General features: G+C 40.6%; 1 protein-coding gene across 1 annotated transcript in view; it reads right to left on the bottom strand.

The window, feature by feature from the left end:
• Wdr72 (WD repeat domain 72) overlaps window positions 1-17926 on the bottom strand; it is a 108124-nt gene that overhangs the window by 80312 nt on the left and 9886 nt on the right. Inside the window, exons 2-3 of the mRNA XM_051140829.1 lie at window positions 6305-6484; window positions 887-993 (exon numbers count right to left, since the gene is read on the bottom strand). Coding sequence (XP_050996786.1) covers window positions 887-993; window positions 6305-6457 — 260 coding nt within the window. The 5' untranslated portion in view covers window positions 6458-6484. The remainder of the gene's footprint in view (window positions 1-886; window positions 994-6304; window positions 6485-17926) is intronic.

The raw sequence follows: 17926 nt of genomic DNA, 5'->3' as shown, positions 1-17926 counted from the left end.
GTTTATTAATATAAATTTTTAACACTACCACATCAACCTTATTTGGTATACCTAATAAACCTTTCCCATCCATTTCCTTTTTAAAATAACATTTATATTATCTATTTTTACAACCATTTTTCCAACTTCATTTTCTTTTATATTTTTCCATGATGTCAACTTTTTTCTGATTGTCTGGCAATCATTGCAATGCAACTGTAAAGCTTGGTCCTATCAGATAATCAAAATAATATTTTACCCAAATTTAGTTCAACTATCTTATGTTGTGCCTTCACTCTGCATGTGTGGAGGACAGAGGCCTACATTGGGCATTTTCCTCAATCACTCTCCACTTCGTTGTGAATGATCTTCTATGTGTACACACACACACACACACACACACACACACACACAGATATAAATGGAAAGTGGGTGTATAACTGGATCTAAGTTTTTGTGTGGATTCTACATTTCAACCACTTTGGGGTAATAGACGTGAACATCATTTCCTGGGTTAAGGAGATGGCAGTCAATGTATGGCCTTCCCGTCAGCCTATTGAGTGCTAGAGCTACAGGGTCTTCAGTACCACAGCTGGCATGAAATCTCTGAAGGCCAGAGGTCAACATCGGGTGTTTGTCTAGATTACACTCTCTCCTGGCCTCTCACGAAGTCTGGAGCTCACCAATTTGGCCAGAGTGGATGGACAACAGCCTCAGGATCTCCTGTCTCACTCCTCAGCTGTGGGCTATAGCTTTTATCATGGTCGCTGGGAAGCAAACCCAGGCGCTCACATTTGGGTACAAGCGCTACACCCACAGGTCCATCTCCCCTCCACTCACCCGCCACCCTCTTAGCTACAAAGGAAGATGATGGAGATGGAGCTAAATGTGGACACTTGTCACTCACCCATTCTCAGCAGCACTCACAACATAGGGCTGTTTGGAGAAGTCTCTTGCTCTTGCCAAACATGTCACTGAAGCCGAATGGCCAAAAAGAAGTTCTTTAGCTGAAATCTGAAAATGTTGAAATGAAGTTTTTGAACAACTTTCAACTTCTAGGAACAATAATTAACAACAACAACAACAACAACAATAATAATAATCAATACTATTTGCATGTTCTGATTAGGAAATTTTGTATGCTAAGTTGTTTTTTTTTTTTTTTTAATGTGTACAAGTTTCAGGAAAACTGATACACAGCACATCAAAATCCACAGAGATAAAGGCATGTGCTGGCTTCCATCCTGAGATTCACATGAGCATCAGACCAATTCCTCAACATTTCAACTTTGAATACACATAAGTCAGTGTGGGTGCTTCTCACCCACAGAAGTTCCACCATGATCCCAGACTGGAGAGGCAAAGATTTCATCCAGGGTGTGGTATTGAACGCCTGTAACTCCAGCAGTAAAGCAGGAAGACCCCACGCTGAAGGTCATGCACAACCCAGGAATGATTCGTTGGTGTTCTCCCACACAAACTGAAAAGCAGCATCCACATAAAAAAAGCTATGCACATTTTTAGTGGTCTTGCTCAGGATTACTAAAGATGGAAACACAACGAAGCTGCCCCTCGGTAGAACATAAGCTACAGGATTGTAGGAAAACGATGAGAAAAGAAACGAGCAGCTGAGCTGCCAGACCGATAGAAACCTATGTGTTGCTTAGCCGAAAGAAGCTATCCTGGAAAACCAGCTGCTGTATGACCCCAACTCTGTGACATTTGAGACAAGACAGAACTAGGGATGTAAACAGGCTGGTACCCATCAAGGGCTTGGGAGGACAGGACATTGTAGAAGAATTTTAATCCAGCAACATGGCTGCTCTGATCACATCCAAAGACATTCTAGGTCTGCACGATCTGGCTGGAATGCAGACGCACCGTTAGTCCTCTCCTTTAGTACCAAACAGTGAGGGTAAAGCTAGTTTGTAGAAGGAAGCACCCATTTGATGTCTAACTGAGAGGCAGACAAAGTGGCCAATCAGAGAAAGATTTGGCAGAATGGGATACGCCCACGGCTGATGAGAATGGAGATGGAGGAGAGGTGACTTAAAAGGGAGCAGCACAGAACAGGGAATGGAGGAGGCAGTTCTACCAGGACAGTTACACAAGGACAGGCTGCAGAGAGAGAACAAGCCAGACACAAGAAACGACAAAATGAGCCAGAGAGTGTGAAGGATCCAGAAGATTAGAACATATGGCCAAAATCAGTATGAAGCCAAGCAGAGCAAATCAGTCTGAGGTCCAGCGAAGCCAGTTTGAATCAGTCATCTTGGAGAGGAGTTAGAGCCAGAACAGCTGAATTGAACCAGCCAGGCAGAGTTCAGAAAGACTAGAAAGGGTGAGTATATTCAGCGCTAAGCCTCAGAGACTACAATTATCTTAGGTGAATAAAAGACACTTTTACATTGGTGCCCACATCCATGAGATTAAGAATCTCCATACTTTTACAGGAGATTGTAGAACACAGGGGCATGTAGAATAATGGAATAATTCTGTATCACAAGACAAATTGTGAACATACGTCAGTTTACATAAGCCCATAGAATGTCCATCGGGGCACCAAGGAGAAATTAACTATAATGTGAAGCATGGGAGTCATTAATCATAAGGTCTTAATTCATTGCTGTGCCCAGTACCCCACTCCAGGGTGACAGCATGGCACAGTTAGTGTCAGTTGTTAACTTGACACAAACCTAGAGTCATCTGGGAAGAGGGAATCTCAACCGAAGAATTGCATAGATGAAACTGACCTATGTCTGAACGGCATCTTTTTTTTTTTTTTTTTTTTTTTTTTACAATTGAGGTAGTAGGGCCCAGCCCACTGTGGATGATACTGCCCCTAGGTAGGTAGGCTTGGGCTAAATGAAAAAGCAAGTAGAAAGCCATGGGAAACAAGGCAGTAAGCAGTATTCCTCTATGGCCTCTGATTGAGTTCCTGCCTTGAGTTCCTGCCCCAATTTTCATCTGTAATGAACTGTCACCTGGAATTATAAGCCAAACAATTAGTTTCTCCCCCAAGTTTTTTTTTTCACATTATTTATCACAGCAACAGAAATCATACTAGAACACAAAATGGCAGCTGAGGAGTCCTGTACTTTCCACTCAGGTACTTCAGTAGGCGTGACATTGTCCTGATACTGAACTCTACGTTAGCTGCCAACTTTAAACTACCTTTAAAATTAAAGTTCTGAATTTAAAAAATACCTAATTTGACTCCCCTCCTCAAAAATAATAAAATCAACTTTTCTACATAAGAAAACAACCAAATGCTTATTTACAATGTCATTGTGTCATTTGCACTATGAGCATTTTAATGTGTAGCCTTAAGTTCTTATTCTTTTATTATCTCATGACTGAAATTAGAATTATATTCCTATTTTGTAAAAGGGATTTGGAAAATGAAAACTATAGGGTAGAAAACATGGGGGTGAGATGACTCAGTAGTTAAGAGTCCTGGGGAAGGATCTAAACTTGTCTCTCAGCATCCACATGGGCTCAGACCCCAATTGTAACCCAAGCTTTGAGGGATCACACATTCTCTAGTGGCCTCTGTGGGCACCTATACTCATTTGTGCATAGACACAGACATACACACATAATTTTAAAAATACATTTTTAAAGAAAATTCATAATGTTTCCTTAAATGAAGAAAAAACATAATAAATCCAAAAATAGTTTTAAAATGTATTGTGGATAATAAAATATCTATGTTCTACATGGACCAATAATCAGTGGGTTTTTTTTTTTTGTCCAAACTACATAAACATACACATGGCTGGTTACCAAATATATCTATCTAATAGAATGGCTTCCTTTATTTCTACCACAATCAGAATTATTTTAAAAGATCTCTTGTCATATTAAAATTGTGCTAAGAGTGTCTTTTATCTTCTTAAGATCACTTAATAAATTCTAATTTTACATAGTTCCCAGAAATTTCCAAAGGTTACTACTCAGAAAACAATACCCTTTGTCCCTAGACTCCACACTGGGTGCAGCACCATGTGAGTGGCATCCCCTCAATGGGCCAAAAGCCACATCAACTCCAGACATGTCACAAATACTCCACCCACAAAGGAAAATCCACAGCAGAGCAAATATCAGAGGTGAGCACCATTGCCTTTCTGAGACGGTTTGGATGAGATGGTCTTCATAGGCTCATGTTTAAATGCTCGATCTTCAGTTAGGGTAACTGTTTAGGAAGGATAAGGAGGCATGGCCTTTTGTCAGAGGTGTGTTACTGGCAGGTGGGCTTTGAGGTTTCAAAAGTCCATGGCAGACCCACTCTCACTCTCTTTCTGTTTCCTGCCTATGGATCAGATGTAAGCTCTTAGCTACTGCTCCAGTGGCATGCCTGCCTGCCATGCTCCCTGCCTTGATGGCCATGGACTAATAAAATAAGCCCTGAATTAAAAGATAAGTTCTGAGTAATGCCACTCATATGAGGTACACAGCAGGCAAAATCATAGAGACATAAAGTATCGTATTTGTGCTGCACGATATTTTATTGCATGGCTACTTTTCCATATACAACATCCAGAACACAAGGCTCATGCCATCCCCAGATGAGATCTTCCCAGAGGCTCCTCTGGCCCAGAAGATCCAGTCTTTCTCCTGGGCACCAAAGCATCTCCATGGCCAAATCTTATCTCTTCTCCTAGCTCATCTCTCTTAGACCCTAGTTCATACCTGGGTCCAGCAGCAGGCACACTCCACTTTCCCAAAGGATCAGGGTGTTGCCTTAAATACAATGACTGCTCCTCCCACCATGCTGATGTGAGTCTCATTCCACTCCACATCTGCAATGCTGTGGCCTTCAGTATCAGTATGACTGAGTTTTGGTTGGGAAAGCCTTTGTTCTAGATAAACATATGCACTTTAAGACATTAATAGGAACCACTAAATGTCAGTGACATCTCCTGATTCCTGTTTTGATAACCAAAAGTGTCTGAAAATATCGCCAAATATCTCTTAGGAGGCAAATTATCCTCCTGTTAAGAACTACTGCTCAAACCCCAAGGAGATGACTTGCTCCTAAAGGAACATGACAGAACTTTCCAAGTGGCCACCACATGACTGCCTACTGCCTACTTAGGATCCTCATAGGGTGGTGTAATTAGCCAAGTCCTGTATCTCGTTTACTGCAACCTCCTGGGACAGCAGCACATGTGTCCCCCAGCAAGTATGAACTCAATCCAGCTAACTGTTAATATGTTCTCAGAATGCTCGGTGAACAAATACTAAACAGATATCAGAAACATATAGGGGGAAAAAAGCCCACAGGATACTAGGAATTCAAATTACTTAAGCTCATAATGAGATACGCATTGCTAGGCAGCCACTTCAGCCAGAAAGCAATACAATAAAAAAAGATTTTAAAAGATTAGTGAGAGATTTTTAGGCCATTTGGAAGTCTGAGTTTAAACGGTAATAGAAACATACATCTTCAGATATATATGACCACCGTTTTTAAAGCATTATCTTCTGCAGTACTACCCACCCCCTTCAGAAGTGTTCATAAACACTAAGCTGAGCTGGCTTGCTGTGCAGCTCCTGCCAGTTCTATTATAGCATAAGGGTTCAGTGATGGGTGGTGTTAATTAATTACACCATAAAATAGAATTACAATTAATTGTTAATTTAGGTTTAAAAGTGACAGACTTTAAAGGCTGAAAATAGTTTTGATCTTTAAAAGGCTTCTTAATGAGGGCAGTACACTTTAAGTACATCATTAGTTTAATTGTTCAAATTGGGTCTAGAGGCTGCTAGAGTTAAGCAAATATCTATTCCAATATGTTAAATGTTTATGACTTGGGACAGAAACAATTAATTGCTAATCGATGGGTCCAATACTAGGTGAGGTCAGGTTCTGAAATCAGAGGACGGCAAACAGTAAATTGAATGTAGAGATTTTGATGTGCTCTGTTAAAAAAAAAAAAAAATCACAGGAAAGCAGAGACTCGAAGAACAGCAAGACGGCTAACCCATCAGAAATGTCCAGATAATGAAGATATTACTCATTTAGTTAATAGTAGCTGTCAGGAGTGCCTTTTGTTTGTATTAATGGACCATTATTCTTGGGAACTATCCTAAATGTCTATAGTTCACTTACTTACACATATAATTCAGCACAGAAAATAGTAAAACTCCATGCAGCTTAAAAGGGGCTAGAACTTAGCTGGTAGCTGAGATTAACAGTATTCATAATTTTTCCGTAGCATCCCGATCTGTCCTATAATGCACACCCTTTCCACCCACATGTCCTGTAGGCCTAAGAGGCAGAGTGGTCGCTGCAGCTTTAATACCTACAGCCTTTACGCACCTTCAGTTCAGGTGAGAGACTCCACAGGCAGAGCTGGCCCTCCTGGCTTCCAGTCACGATGGTTTGCTGGTCATCTGTGATCATGATGGCGGTGATGCTGTGGGGAGGAGCTTTTCTTCCCCACAGGGCCACGGCCTGCAGAGCACTCCTCATGCTGGGTGAATCTCAGATACAGAGAAACTGGGGGGAGAAATGTACATAGTTATCTTTCTGAAATTTGGGGAAACTCACATCTGTCATTCCAGCAATGGAGAGCCAAGGGAGGAGCCGTGACACAAGTTCAAGGTTGGCTTGGGCTACATGGTGAGTTCCAGATGAACCGTATTTGAGAACCTATGATGGAAGTCATTGAGGCCATTTCCTGACAAGCCAGATACATATTGACTCCATGCCCCAGCCAATTCACTCTACCTCTCACTCAATAGGAGAAAAAACATGTGTTTATTGGAAGACAGCTATATGTACTGCCTTACTCACAATAGCTAAAAACTGTAAACAAGCCAAGTGTCAATTAATAGGTAACCAGATAAACAGAGGCATATCTACCCAATGGGGTACTATTCCTAAACAAAATAAATGGCCCATTGACTCACACTATGTGAATCCCAAAACAATTATTATTAAAAATATCAAGTACCTGCAAAGAATAATGCCATATGATCCTCTGGGTGAGATACTAGAAAGTTCTAATTAGTGGATGACAGCTGGAAGCAGACGGCAGGACCGCGAGGCCACATGGATTGGAAGAAGCAGCAGGAGAGCGTGAGGACCCCAAAGGAAACATGGAGAGCATTTTTTCTCATTTAAGGTTTATTGTATTTGCAGTTATATGCATGCATGTGTTTCTCTGCACATGAGTGCAGCCTCTTTGACGCCAAAGGAGGGCGTCAGATTCCTAGAAGCCAGCATTACAGGGGGCTGTGAACTGTCTGATGAGGGTGCTGTTTACTGCCCACTGATCCTCTGCAAGGGCAGTGTGGTGTCTTAGCTGATGAATAATCCTCAGGCCACAAATGTTGGTAGCATTGAAGATGGCGAACGTGTTCATTATACCAACTCTGGCTAGGTGTGCTTATGAGTCTGTACAGGGAATAAAACATGTGTCCAATGTATATATTTTCTACATATTTATTAAAGTATTTTGCATGTCAATATACTGCACTAAAGTTGGATTTTGTTTGTTTGCCTACGGGGCTGGGGATAGAATTTTGAAAGATGCTGTAACAAACTAAGTCTGAAGAGAATTCTTATGAAAATATAATTACAATTGTAAATAAATTTACAAAAAAAAAAGTTACAACACAGCCATGAAAATAATAAGCCATGAGCAACCAGGGTACCCTGGGGAACTAATAACCTAAAATTCACCATTAAAAGAATAAATAAACTGTTAGAAATTATTACAATGATAAGCCAGGCGTGGTGGCGCACGCCTTTAATCCCAGCACTTGGGAGGCAGAGGCAGGCGGATCGCTGTGAGTTCGAGGCCAGCCTGGTCTACAAAGTGAGTCCAGGATGGCCAAGGCTACACAGAGAAACCCTGTCTCAAAAAACCAAAAAAAAAAAAAAAAAAAAAAAAAGAAAGAAAGAAAGAAAGAAATTATTACAATGACAAGGGCATTAAAACCTTAAAAAAAAAAAAAAAAAGCATAGAACAAAAAGCCAGGCTTGTGACACAAACCTATAATCCAAAAGACTCAAAAACTCGAGGCAGGAGCCTGGCCTAAACTACTTAGTAATCTCCCACCTCTACCCCCACCCCATCCCCTCACCCCTCTCTCATTCAAGGTTTGGGGGTACAGATCACTATTAGACCGTGTGCATCCTTGCGTTGCAATTGTGAGACCATAGGTGCAATGGTACAAACAGTGAAGGCTAGACCACATCAACGTGATGGTGGGTATGTCTGTGAGGAAGTGTCTTGACTGTTGATTGGTGTGGGAGGGCACCGCCCACAGGGAGACAGTTCTAGCCCTAGGCAGGTAGTTCTGAGTTGTGTAAGAAATAAGGTTGAGCAAGCCTTGGCAGCAAGATAGCAAATTGTGTTTGTCAGGGTTCCTGTCTTTGCTCCTGTTAGAGTTCTTTTCATGGCTTCCTGCTATGATGAATTCTGACCTGGAAATATGAAACATATATAGCTTTTCACTTTAGATTGCTTTTCGTCATGGTGTTTATCACAGCAACAGAAAACAAAGTAGGGCTAACATAGTTGTAAAGATGGATGTTGACTGACACACTAGAGGGGAAACATAAAATTTAGGTAATAGCATGAAAGAGAAAGTAGAAGCATGTTAACTTACTCTGAAGGAAAGGATACTGATTAAATCTTATTATGGTAGGAATTATGACAGTATGCAAAAAGAAACAAATATGTGTTAACATCTAAACCAGTAGAGAGATAAAATTTTTAAAAATTATTGATCAAATAGAAGATAAAAACTCAAGAGCAAAAAAGCAACATGGGAAAGAGAAAAGTGCAAAATTAAATGTAAATTCTCATTCAAACATCCCAGAAAGCACAGTAAAGTACATGGAAGGAAATTGCTAGTAAAAATATAAAGATTCTTTTTACAAATTTGTGTGTGAGTAGCTTGTCTGCATGGATGCCCGTGCATCATGTATGAGGGTGATGCATGTTCACAGTTGAAGAAAGCATTAGATCCCTTATGGTTAGAGTTACAGATGGTTGAGAAAGACCGTGTGGGTGCTGGGGAATGGAGCCTGGGTCATCTGAAAGAGCAGCCCGTGCTCTAAGCCACTAAACCATGTCTAGCCTCGAGACAAAGCTTCTTAACTAGGCTGTCTCAGAACATGTCCAACTTACAAAAGCTTCCTCATGTGCCACAACCAGAAATAAAAGAATTTGTAATCAAAGAAAATTAATATGGCATTGAAAATATGAGTTTTAAATAAACCCACCACTAGAGGTTAAAACAACCCACTATGCAACTATTAAATATACCATTTACTAGAGAACAGTAATACTACACAGGAAACAATATTCGTCCAATTTTTTTTCAAGACAGGCTGGCCTCGAACTCACAGAGATCTGCCTGCCTCTGACACCCTGAATGCTGAGATTACAGGCATGTTCCACTGCATTCAGCCAGAACTTAAAAAAAAAATTAAGTTATGTTTCCTCTAATACCCTTACCACACATACACAAACAATGTATTTGCTCTATAAATATTTATAATAGAAACAATATGTTTTAAATGGTCCTTGACCAACCAAGAAAAACATAACAATTAGATATTACCAAGGCCCTAAAACAATGAAGACTTGTATAATGAGACCAGCCAAATTTAGATTTTCCTACTAGATGGAATATTAGCCTTAAAGGCATATATTTAAAAAGAAGAAGAATGAAAAAAAATAGCAACTTAAATATCAAAAGTACAATTTTATGTACAGGAAAAGCTAAATAGGCACAAAGAATTCCAAAGAAACCAACATAGAGAAAACCATACACTATTATAAAAAGTAATAATAATCCAAACACAGTTGAGTTGAGTTGCCCGTAATCACTGATAAAAAGAATAAGCTACCTAAATTATATATCATATATTGTCTCAGAGCGCTAGAAACTTCAGTGAAGTGGAGCTGTAATGTTGCAGGACTAATAAACACATGTCCATGAGTAAAAACATATAGGATCAGCCTACATCATTTATATTTTAAAATGTACTTTATTTTTAATCATGTGTTTTTGTGTGTGTCCTGTGTGGGTGTGTGCGCATGAGTCCAGAAGAGTGTGTCAATCTCATGGATCTGGAGTTACAGGAGGTTGTGAGCTGTGTGATGTGGGTGCTGGGAACCAAACCCTAATGCTTTGCATTACCTACTCTACTGCCAAATAGCGCCAGCACGTACATACACTGTCTTAAGTAAAATGGCAGCCCATTTTACTGCTCACAGGCTAAAAGAACTACACCTCATCCGACAGAAGGAATGCGGGTTGGTTGTGACTTTCAATTATTCGCAGTCAAGTCTCTATAATGAGCTGGATGTGGGTGCGGTGGCACACACCTTTAATCCCAGCACTCAGGGAGGTGGAGGCAGACAGATCTTTGTGAATTTGAGGCCAGCCTGGTCTACAAAGCTAGTCCAGGACAGTCAAGGCTACAAAGAGAAACCCTGTCTCAAAAAAACAGAACAAAACAAAAACCCACAAAAACAACAACAACAACAACAACAACAACAAAAAAGAATTTAAATGACTCCATAAAGTTGAAATGTTTCTATCAATATGTGAGAGGCTCCTAATAAGTCTTAAGCTGTTGCTTGAGGTACTTTATACATTGCAGGAAAACCCTGATTAAAGAAAACCTTTAAATACCAGAGTCAAGTCCAAGATCTAATATACATGATGCAATGTTTTCATCTACTCAGTTCTAATAAACCAACCTTTATTCTTTGGGTACCAAACTTCTTAGGTACATACTACAGCAATTTGATAATAGCCTGCAAAAAAAAAAAATGCAAACTGTCTATAATCAAGTTTCTCTGATGTACCCAAGAAGGTTGCCTGTTCTGTTTCAAACAATTAAGTCAAACCAAGTTTAAAACACAGCCCTCAGCTTACAATGAGTATATCTCTAATTTGAATGCCTAGTGATTTGGTGATGGTGGGGGGGGGGAGTTGAAATAGCTACGGACACATACTTATCCTTTAATAAATTCTAAATCATGAGTTTGAAACACATGTTTCTGTTGTAAAACAACAACAGAACAAAACAAACGAACAAACAAAAACAGGTATTAAAAGAGGCACAGGATTATATGACTGACTTTTTAAAGGGTAAATAAATTTGCCTCCTTTCCAATCTTTATTCACATTAGCAAGTGTATCCTTGGGTTTGACATTATGCAATATAACTTATATAAATAATGTAGTCACTATCCTATGACATGATCAGAATAGATATGGAAACAAGATTGTAAACAAGGAAATATATACAAAACTTCACGGTCTTAAATGACTCTCAGATAACATCCTCTCAAATTCTTCAAATTCTTGACTGTAAATTACTTAGATATCATGTTTTATTTTTCTCGGGGAGGTCTCCAAGATGGTCATAGCAGATGGACAGAATATCAACGAAAATGAATAAGCCCATAGTTACAGAGTCTCTCTCTCTCTCTCTCTCTCTCTCTCTCTCTCTCTCTCTCTCTCTCTCTCTCTCTCTCTCTCTTCCTCCCTCCCTCCTCTCTCTCTTATCCTCCCTCCCTCCCCCTCTCTCTCTTTCCCCTTCTTCTTCTTCTTCTTCTTCTTCTTCTTCTTCTTCTTCTTCTTCTTCTTCTTCTTCTTCTTCTTCTTCTTCTCTGGGGGCTGTTGGCCACCAGCCCACAAAGGCAGGAGGAGCAGAAGGAGAGAGGCACAGAGCTTGAAAAGCCCTGAGAAAGGCAGGGAATGACCACTCCAGGAACCACTACAGGGAGCTAGCGCAACTTTACTCAGGGAGAACAAAGGCTACACAGTCCTTGGGGAGTGGGGGGGGGGGGCAGGGGAGCTTCCAGGATAGGTGTGCATAATTGGCTGAAACCAGGTGCTTTAATGATTAGCACTTGGCAGCACATTCCTATCATGTGGATGGAAACACTGTACTTAATTATCCTACAGGTACAGAGAGGGGAGAGCTAGAAGGGAACTGTGCATTTTGTTCTTGAATTAGAGAAGATTCTGAGACTGTTATCTGGAAATGGTTTTAAACCAGGCAAATTATGAATTGTGACTCTCTTTAGTTTCTACGAAAAGTCCTGTGATGGGGATGCTGATGGTCATCTAGGTGACTAAAGCACAGTTCATGTCACAGACAAATAACAGAACCTCAGGAAAAGCCAATGGACCACGCCACGCAGAAAGGAAAAACAGATGGATGGGTGGATGGATGGATGAATGGATGGACGAATGGATGAACTACTGATTTACTCACTATCTAACTAAAGCCAGCTCCATCCCTTCAGGCTGAAAGGGGCATGAGGCGAGGAGTCCCCAGGTCCACCCTTTACTCCTTTACCCATGTTGGTCCTGCTTAGAAATCTGCCCTATACCTTCCTGTATTTTCTCCTGTCGTCTTCTGGGAATGAAAACCCACCAAGTCAGGGAACAGGCTTTCACTCTCCTGGTCTACTGTGTCTATCTCGGCTTCCGCCCTGTGCAGGGAGGTCATCAAGACTCTCCCCCTTTTTGAGCATGTCTTTTTAACAAGTAGTAGAGGCAGCTTTGGTATCCAGAATTAGCCTATCAGATGACTCCTGCAGATGGAGGCATGCCTATCTTTACAGCCAGATCTGCAGAGCTGCTGCCTGGATTCCAGCAGTAGATCTCTAACCTGATACAGATGAGGAGCAACTTCCCGGCAGCGTGCCTGTCACACATCACCTGGAAAAGGTGGGGGCAGGTTGGGGAATAAATGAAAACTTTCTAAGCTGTGTTTCCAAGGGATGGAAAACACTAACCAGAGGAAAAGAAGACCAGGGGCAGGAGTCATTTAAAAAATGTCTTGGCAGATTTGGGAAGACCTTCTTGTCCCTAAGAATCCAGCCTCCTAGTCATGTGGTTATGCTGACAGCTGACGAGAGCTGCAGGAGCTCAGCAGGGACTCAGATTGACTGCAACTAAAACATACTGAAAGGCTTAAGTGGCAGCGTTGGGCTAATTCTGACAATGGCATCTCCCAGCCACCTTCCAAGCTAGTCTCTGCCATCAAGTAGGAAACACCCTGGGAGTAGTGAGCCACTACCCTGTCCTCACCCTAGCACCCTGCTCGACAGACGTGACATTCACTAAATATTTCTTCAGTGATGATATTCAATCTAGACAGTGGGGGGAGGGGCTCTAAAATGTGGAGGTTCAGGCTTAGAAACATGGCATAGCGATTAAGAGCACTTGCTCTTTTTCAGATGACCCAATTCTGGTTCCTCAAATCTAAGTTGGTCAGCTCACAACCACCTGTGACACCCACGGGATCCACGGGATCTGACACCCAGCTCCAGCTTTTGTGCACCAGCACACATGTGCAAACACACACACACACTCATACACAGTTACACACATATGCACACATGCTCACACACATGCACACACTTAAAAATAAAAGACAAAATTATGAAGGTAAACTCTCATCATGCTAATAAAAAAGTCTAGCAGAATTGGTATGGCCACTCTAGGGAGGAGCCTTCTTGGTCCAGGAGCGTACACCCACAGGAAAGTGATCACTTCAGGCCCTCTGCCTGTATTTCACCAATAAGAACAGATGCATTGGGTATGTACCCAGGACATCATAATCTCTTTTATTCCCAATGAAAACATACTTTCTTGAGAAAGATAAGGAAGATAAACCAGATGAGTCACATTCATCGTGGTCTCTTCCTCCTCTATCTTAGCACTGAGGAACTAATCTCAGAGCCTTGTTTTGCTCATCTATAAAACTGGAAGAAATTACTTTTGAAAATTGACACTGGATTAATAATTTCTACACAGAATACACATTGTCTGTCTCACTCATAATTGGTGCTCAGTGTTTGTCTCCTCAATGACTGGCAGAGAAAAGGATCACTACGATTCTCTCTGTAGCTGGAGGGTGTATTACAGCAGTCTAACATGAACTTTGCCAGTAGGAGAGTCTCTGTGTTTATTTTACTAAATGGCTACTACTATTTATTTCTCAGAGGCATTGTGGGTATATCCAGGACATTTGACCATGACAACATCCAATTCATTGTCACTAATTCTAAACTCAACTCTAATCAACTATTGGGGAGACAATTACAGCTGCCGTATACAGTAAATAAAATCACAAGCTAACTAGTTAAAAGTGAATAATACTTCTTTTATGTAAGTGTTGTTTTCTAGTTTTACTTTTCTCCCTGTGATAAAACATCCTAACCAAAAGCAATTTATGAAAGAAAGGAATCGATTTGGCTTTCAATTCCAGGGTACAATTAATCACTGAGGGGGAAGCCAAGGCCACAGTCAAGGGAAACAAATGCACCCATTCTACCTGGTGCCTCTTCTTCTCATACAGCTGTCTCCTGTCTCAGACAGCTCACAGTGCCTTGGCTAGAGAATGACGCCGCCCACAGTGTACTGGGTCCTTCTATATTAATTAATGATCAAGACAATCCCCTACAAAAAAATCGATAGGCCAGCCGGATCTAGTGAGCTCCTCAACTGAAGCTTCGTCTCAAGTGATTCTAGGTTGTAGCAAGTTTACTCTTAAAACCAACCAGTCACGTGGCTTATTCAAAACCCTGAAAGTGCTAACACAACCACACACACACACACACACACACCTCACTGCCTTATATGTGGAACGTGTTTATCAATTATTGTTTGTTTAAAATTGAAATATAATCATTGCATAAGTGTCTGAGGGCCTCTAATAATCCCAAGCTAAAGACAACAGTGCTGGAGGTCACAAGCACCTCTTCCATTTCTACAGATGAGGAAAAAAAAAATCAAAGTTTTGGAAAGTTGATCACTTGGTCAAGGTAACCCAAGGAAAGATCAGCTGAGCCAGAACCCAAAAGCACTCTGCTAGCAAACTCAACAGAGTGCACAGGGCCCAGACTCTCCTGCCAGAAAATCTTACTGATTCACCCAGGAAAATTCATTTGCTGATCAGATTATTCTAAAAAGAAAGGAAGGAAGGAAGGAAGGAAGGAAGGAAGGAAGGAAGGAAGGAGAGAGGGCAAGGGAGGGAGGGAAGGGGCTAGCTCTTCCAACCCTTTCTCTATAGAGACAATACCAGGCAGTCCCAAGGAATGACACCATTACAGTTCTCCTCCATCCACCTTCATCATTTTCCCTCACAATCTGTTCTCACATTTCTCACCTATCTGAGATCAGCATAGCGACTAGCATCAGGACACATGGATCTGCCATTGGTGTCTACTGGACACTGGGGTTGCTAACTAACAAATAGCTTTGTTTGAGGACACAGTCAGACCCACAGACGGACCACTCCAAACCCTTTGGCTGAGGACAGACAAGAAAATATGCCAAAGTCCCGCAGTACAAGGTATGAGTTTTCATAATAGCCTCCTGACCAAAGGAGAACACCTGTGAGGAAAGAGTGTATCAGTTAACGATGTGAGCTTGAGTCTCAGGTGGGACCTGTGTGGCTGCTATGAGTCCTTCTGCCAAGTGAATAAGAACCAATATGGTATCCTTTCTAAACCCACAGCCACTGAAAGGGACTAACGTCATCACTTCAAGAGATTTTTTTTGTTGTTGTTATTGTTAACTAAAGTATCTGGTGTTCAACCCCATCAGAGTCTTAAGAAAGAATAAAATTAATTACCTGAGTATACAGGGAGTGCAGGTTAGTGGCTTTCCAAATGAGAAGATGACAGAGACAGTTTGCTACCTAAACAGTCACCCAAAACTCTCTATAACCTTGGAGCATCGTCTTCAGCCTTCTGTCCCAATATATTTGACAGACATATTTATGGGGCAGGGACTATTGAGGACTTGCTTACCCTGTCTTGGTAAAGTTTCATGTTGACTCTGCCTGCATCCAAGCTTGCCCATTTTTAGGCAGAATTCTGTCTGTGGTAGAAACAAGGATATTTTGCCCAGTAGTTATTTGGGGGTTAAGATGTTTTTAGGTCTAGATAGATGTCTTAAGTTGATATTGATGAGATATAATAGATATTGATTTACATTCAGAATTTTAGACTCACCAAGAGAGGAAAGGTGTTTCCTTCAAGGCTGCCAAGTACAAATAGCCAAAACACTAAGATTATAACTTTTATATAATTCCTGATTGTTTCATGGTTCTTCTTGCTGTAGGTAGTTTACTGTATGTATGCGTAATAATATAAATGTATATGTAAAAAAATAAAAACACAACACCTTAAAAAAACAAAACATCAATGGTGCTTTTTTTTTAAAGTGAGATTTTTTTTTTTCTCAAAAAAGATAACTTGGTCAGCTTTAAGCCAGAGAGTGTTATTATAGATTTTTGAGTTTAAACAGAGATTACAGGAATTCCAGTGTTAAAATTCACTGAATTTCTCTCATTCAATGACACTGATTCACAAGGATCACAAAAGGCCAATCAATTTTTTCTAGTTTCAATCATCACCTTTTTCTCACTTTTTGTGTTGGATAAGAGAATAAAACAATAATTGTTAGTGAAGGTTTAAAACCCTAAATCCTGATCCACGAATACAGGAAGGCCATTTTATCTGCACAGGATTTGGAAGTAAGCAAGTGTTTGAGTGACTCCCTTTATCTATTAGTGAGATATTTTATTTGTGAGTTAATTACAACACAATATTTTTATCTAAAAAACAAATTAGTCTGGTTATTGTGGACAAATTGCCTTCATAAACCTCAAAAGGACTGAGATGTCAAGAAGGAAGTAACGGCTGGAGCCATGACACAGCTGGCTGGTTGGTAGCAAAGTCCAGTTCTGTCCTGGAAAATGAGGCAAAGGCAAACTTAAAAAAAAAAAAAAAAGACAGAGTTTCTACAAGGCCCCCTGTCACAGCAACAGAGGGTACAAAGCAGCCTAGACCCATGGGAACCTGAGGCCCCCTGTGTGCCTGTCATGGTCCCCACAGAAGTGTATCTTCCGAAGCCTGCCTGCTTACAGAGGTTCGTTCCCAAAGCAGAAGATTTCTTGAATAAGACCACTCCTTAGAAAATACAAAGCAACAACAACAAATGCATCTACTGAGTTGCACACACACACACACACACACACACACACACACACACACACACATCCTCTGTTCTACCCTCTGAAGCGTGATCCTGTCTGCTACCCTTGGATGCATAACTACTCCCACATTAACCCTTAGCCAACATTAAAGCCAAGCTCCTCACCAGGAGGACTAAATGATTAGCTGCTACTTAGAAAACTGTAAGACATAATAAAGGCAGTTTACAGCAAGCCCACAAGCCAACATCAACTGAAATGGAGAGAAACTCAAAGCCATTCCACTAACTCAGAAACAAGACAAGGTTGTGCACTCTCTGTAGTTACTCAGTACAGTACTTGAGGTCCCAGCTAGAACTATTAAAAAGACGGCTGAAGGGGGATACAAATAGAAAGGATAAGAGTCTCACTGTTTGCAGGTGATATCATAGCATACATAAGGGATTCTAAAAGCGTTACCAGGAAACTCCTACAGCGGATAAACCTTTTCAGCAAAGTAGCTCAATACAAAATTAACACAGAAATCAGTAGTCTTCCTACATGTAAATGACAGAGTGAGAAACAGGACCTTTCACAATAGCCTCAAAAATATACCATATCTTGGGGTAACTCTAACCAAGTACGTGAAAGACTGTATAATCAAACTTCAAGACTCTGCAGAAAGACATTGAAGAAGATCTCAGAAGATGTTGGTTTTTTTTATGAGATTCTTGTGTGTATGAACATGTCCATCTATATGTGTTTCTTGTAATTTTTCTTTGGCTCTTTTTGTTTGTTTCTTTGGCTGTTTTGCCCTATTCCAATTTGTTTTTGTTTTATCTGATAATCTTTTATTTTTACTATTATTCCCTAGCTTTCTGCCTGGTTTGTTTTGTTTTGTTTTAGTCCAGATGGGAGAATCTAAGAGGAGTAGAGGGAGTTGAAACAGTAATAAAAATAATTCTATTT

Source organism: Acomys russatus, chromosome 32 (assembly GCF_903995435.1).
Source record: "Acomys russatus chromosome 32, mAcoRus1.1, whole genome shotgun sequence".
NCBI lineage: Eukaryota > Metazoa > Chordata > Mammalia > Rodentia > Muridae > Acomys > Acomys russatus.
This window is presented reverse-complemented; position numbering and strand designations above follow the sequence as displayed.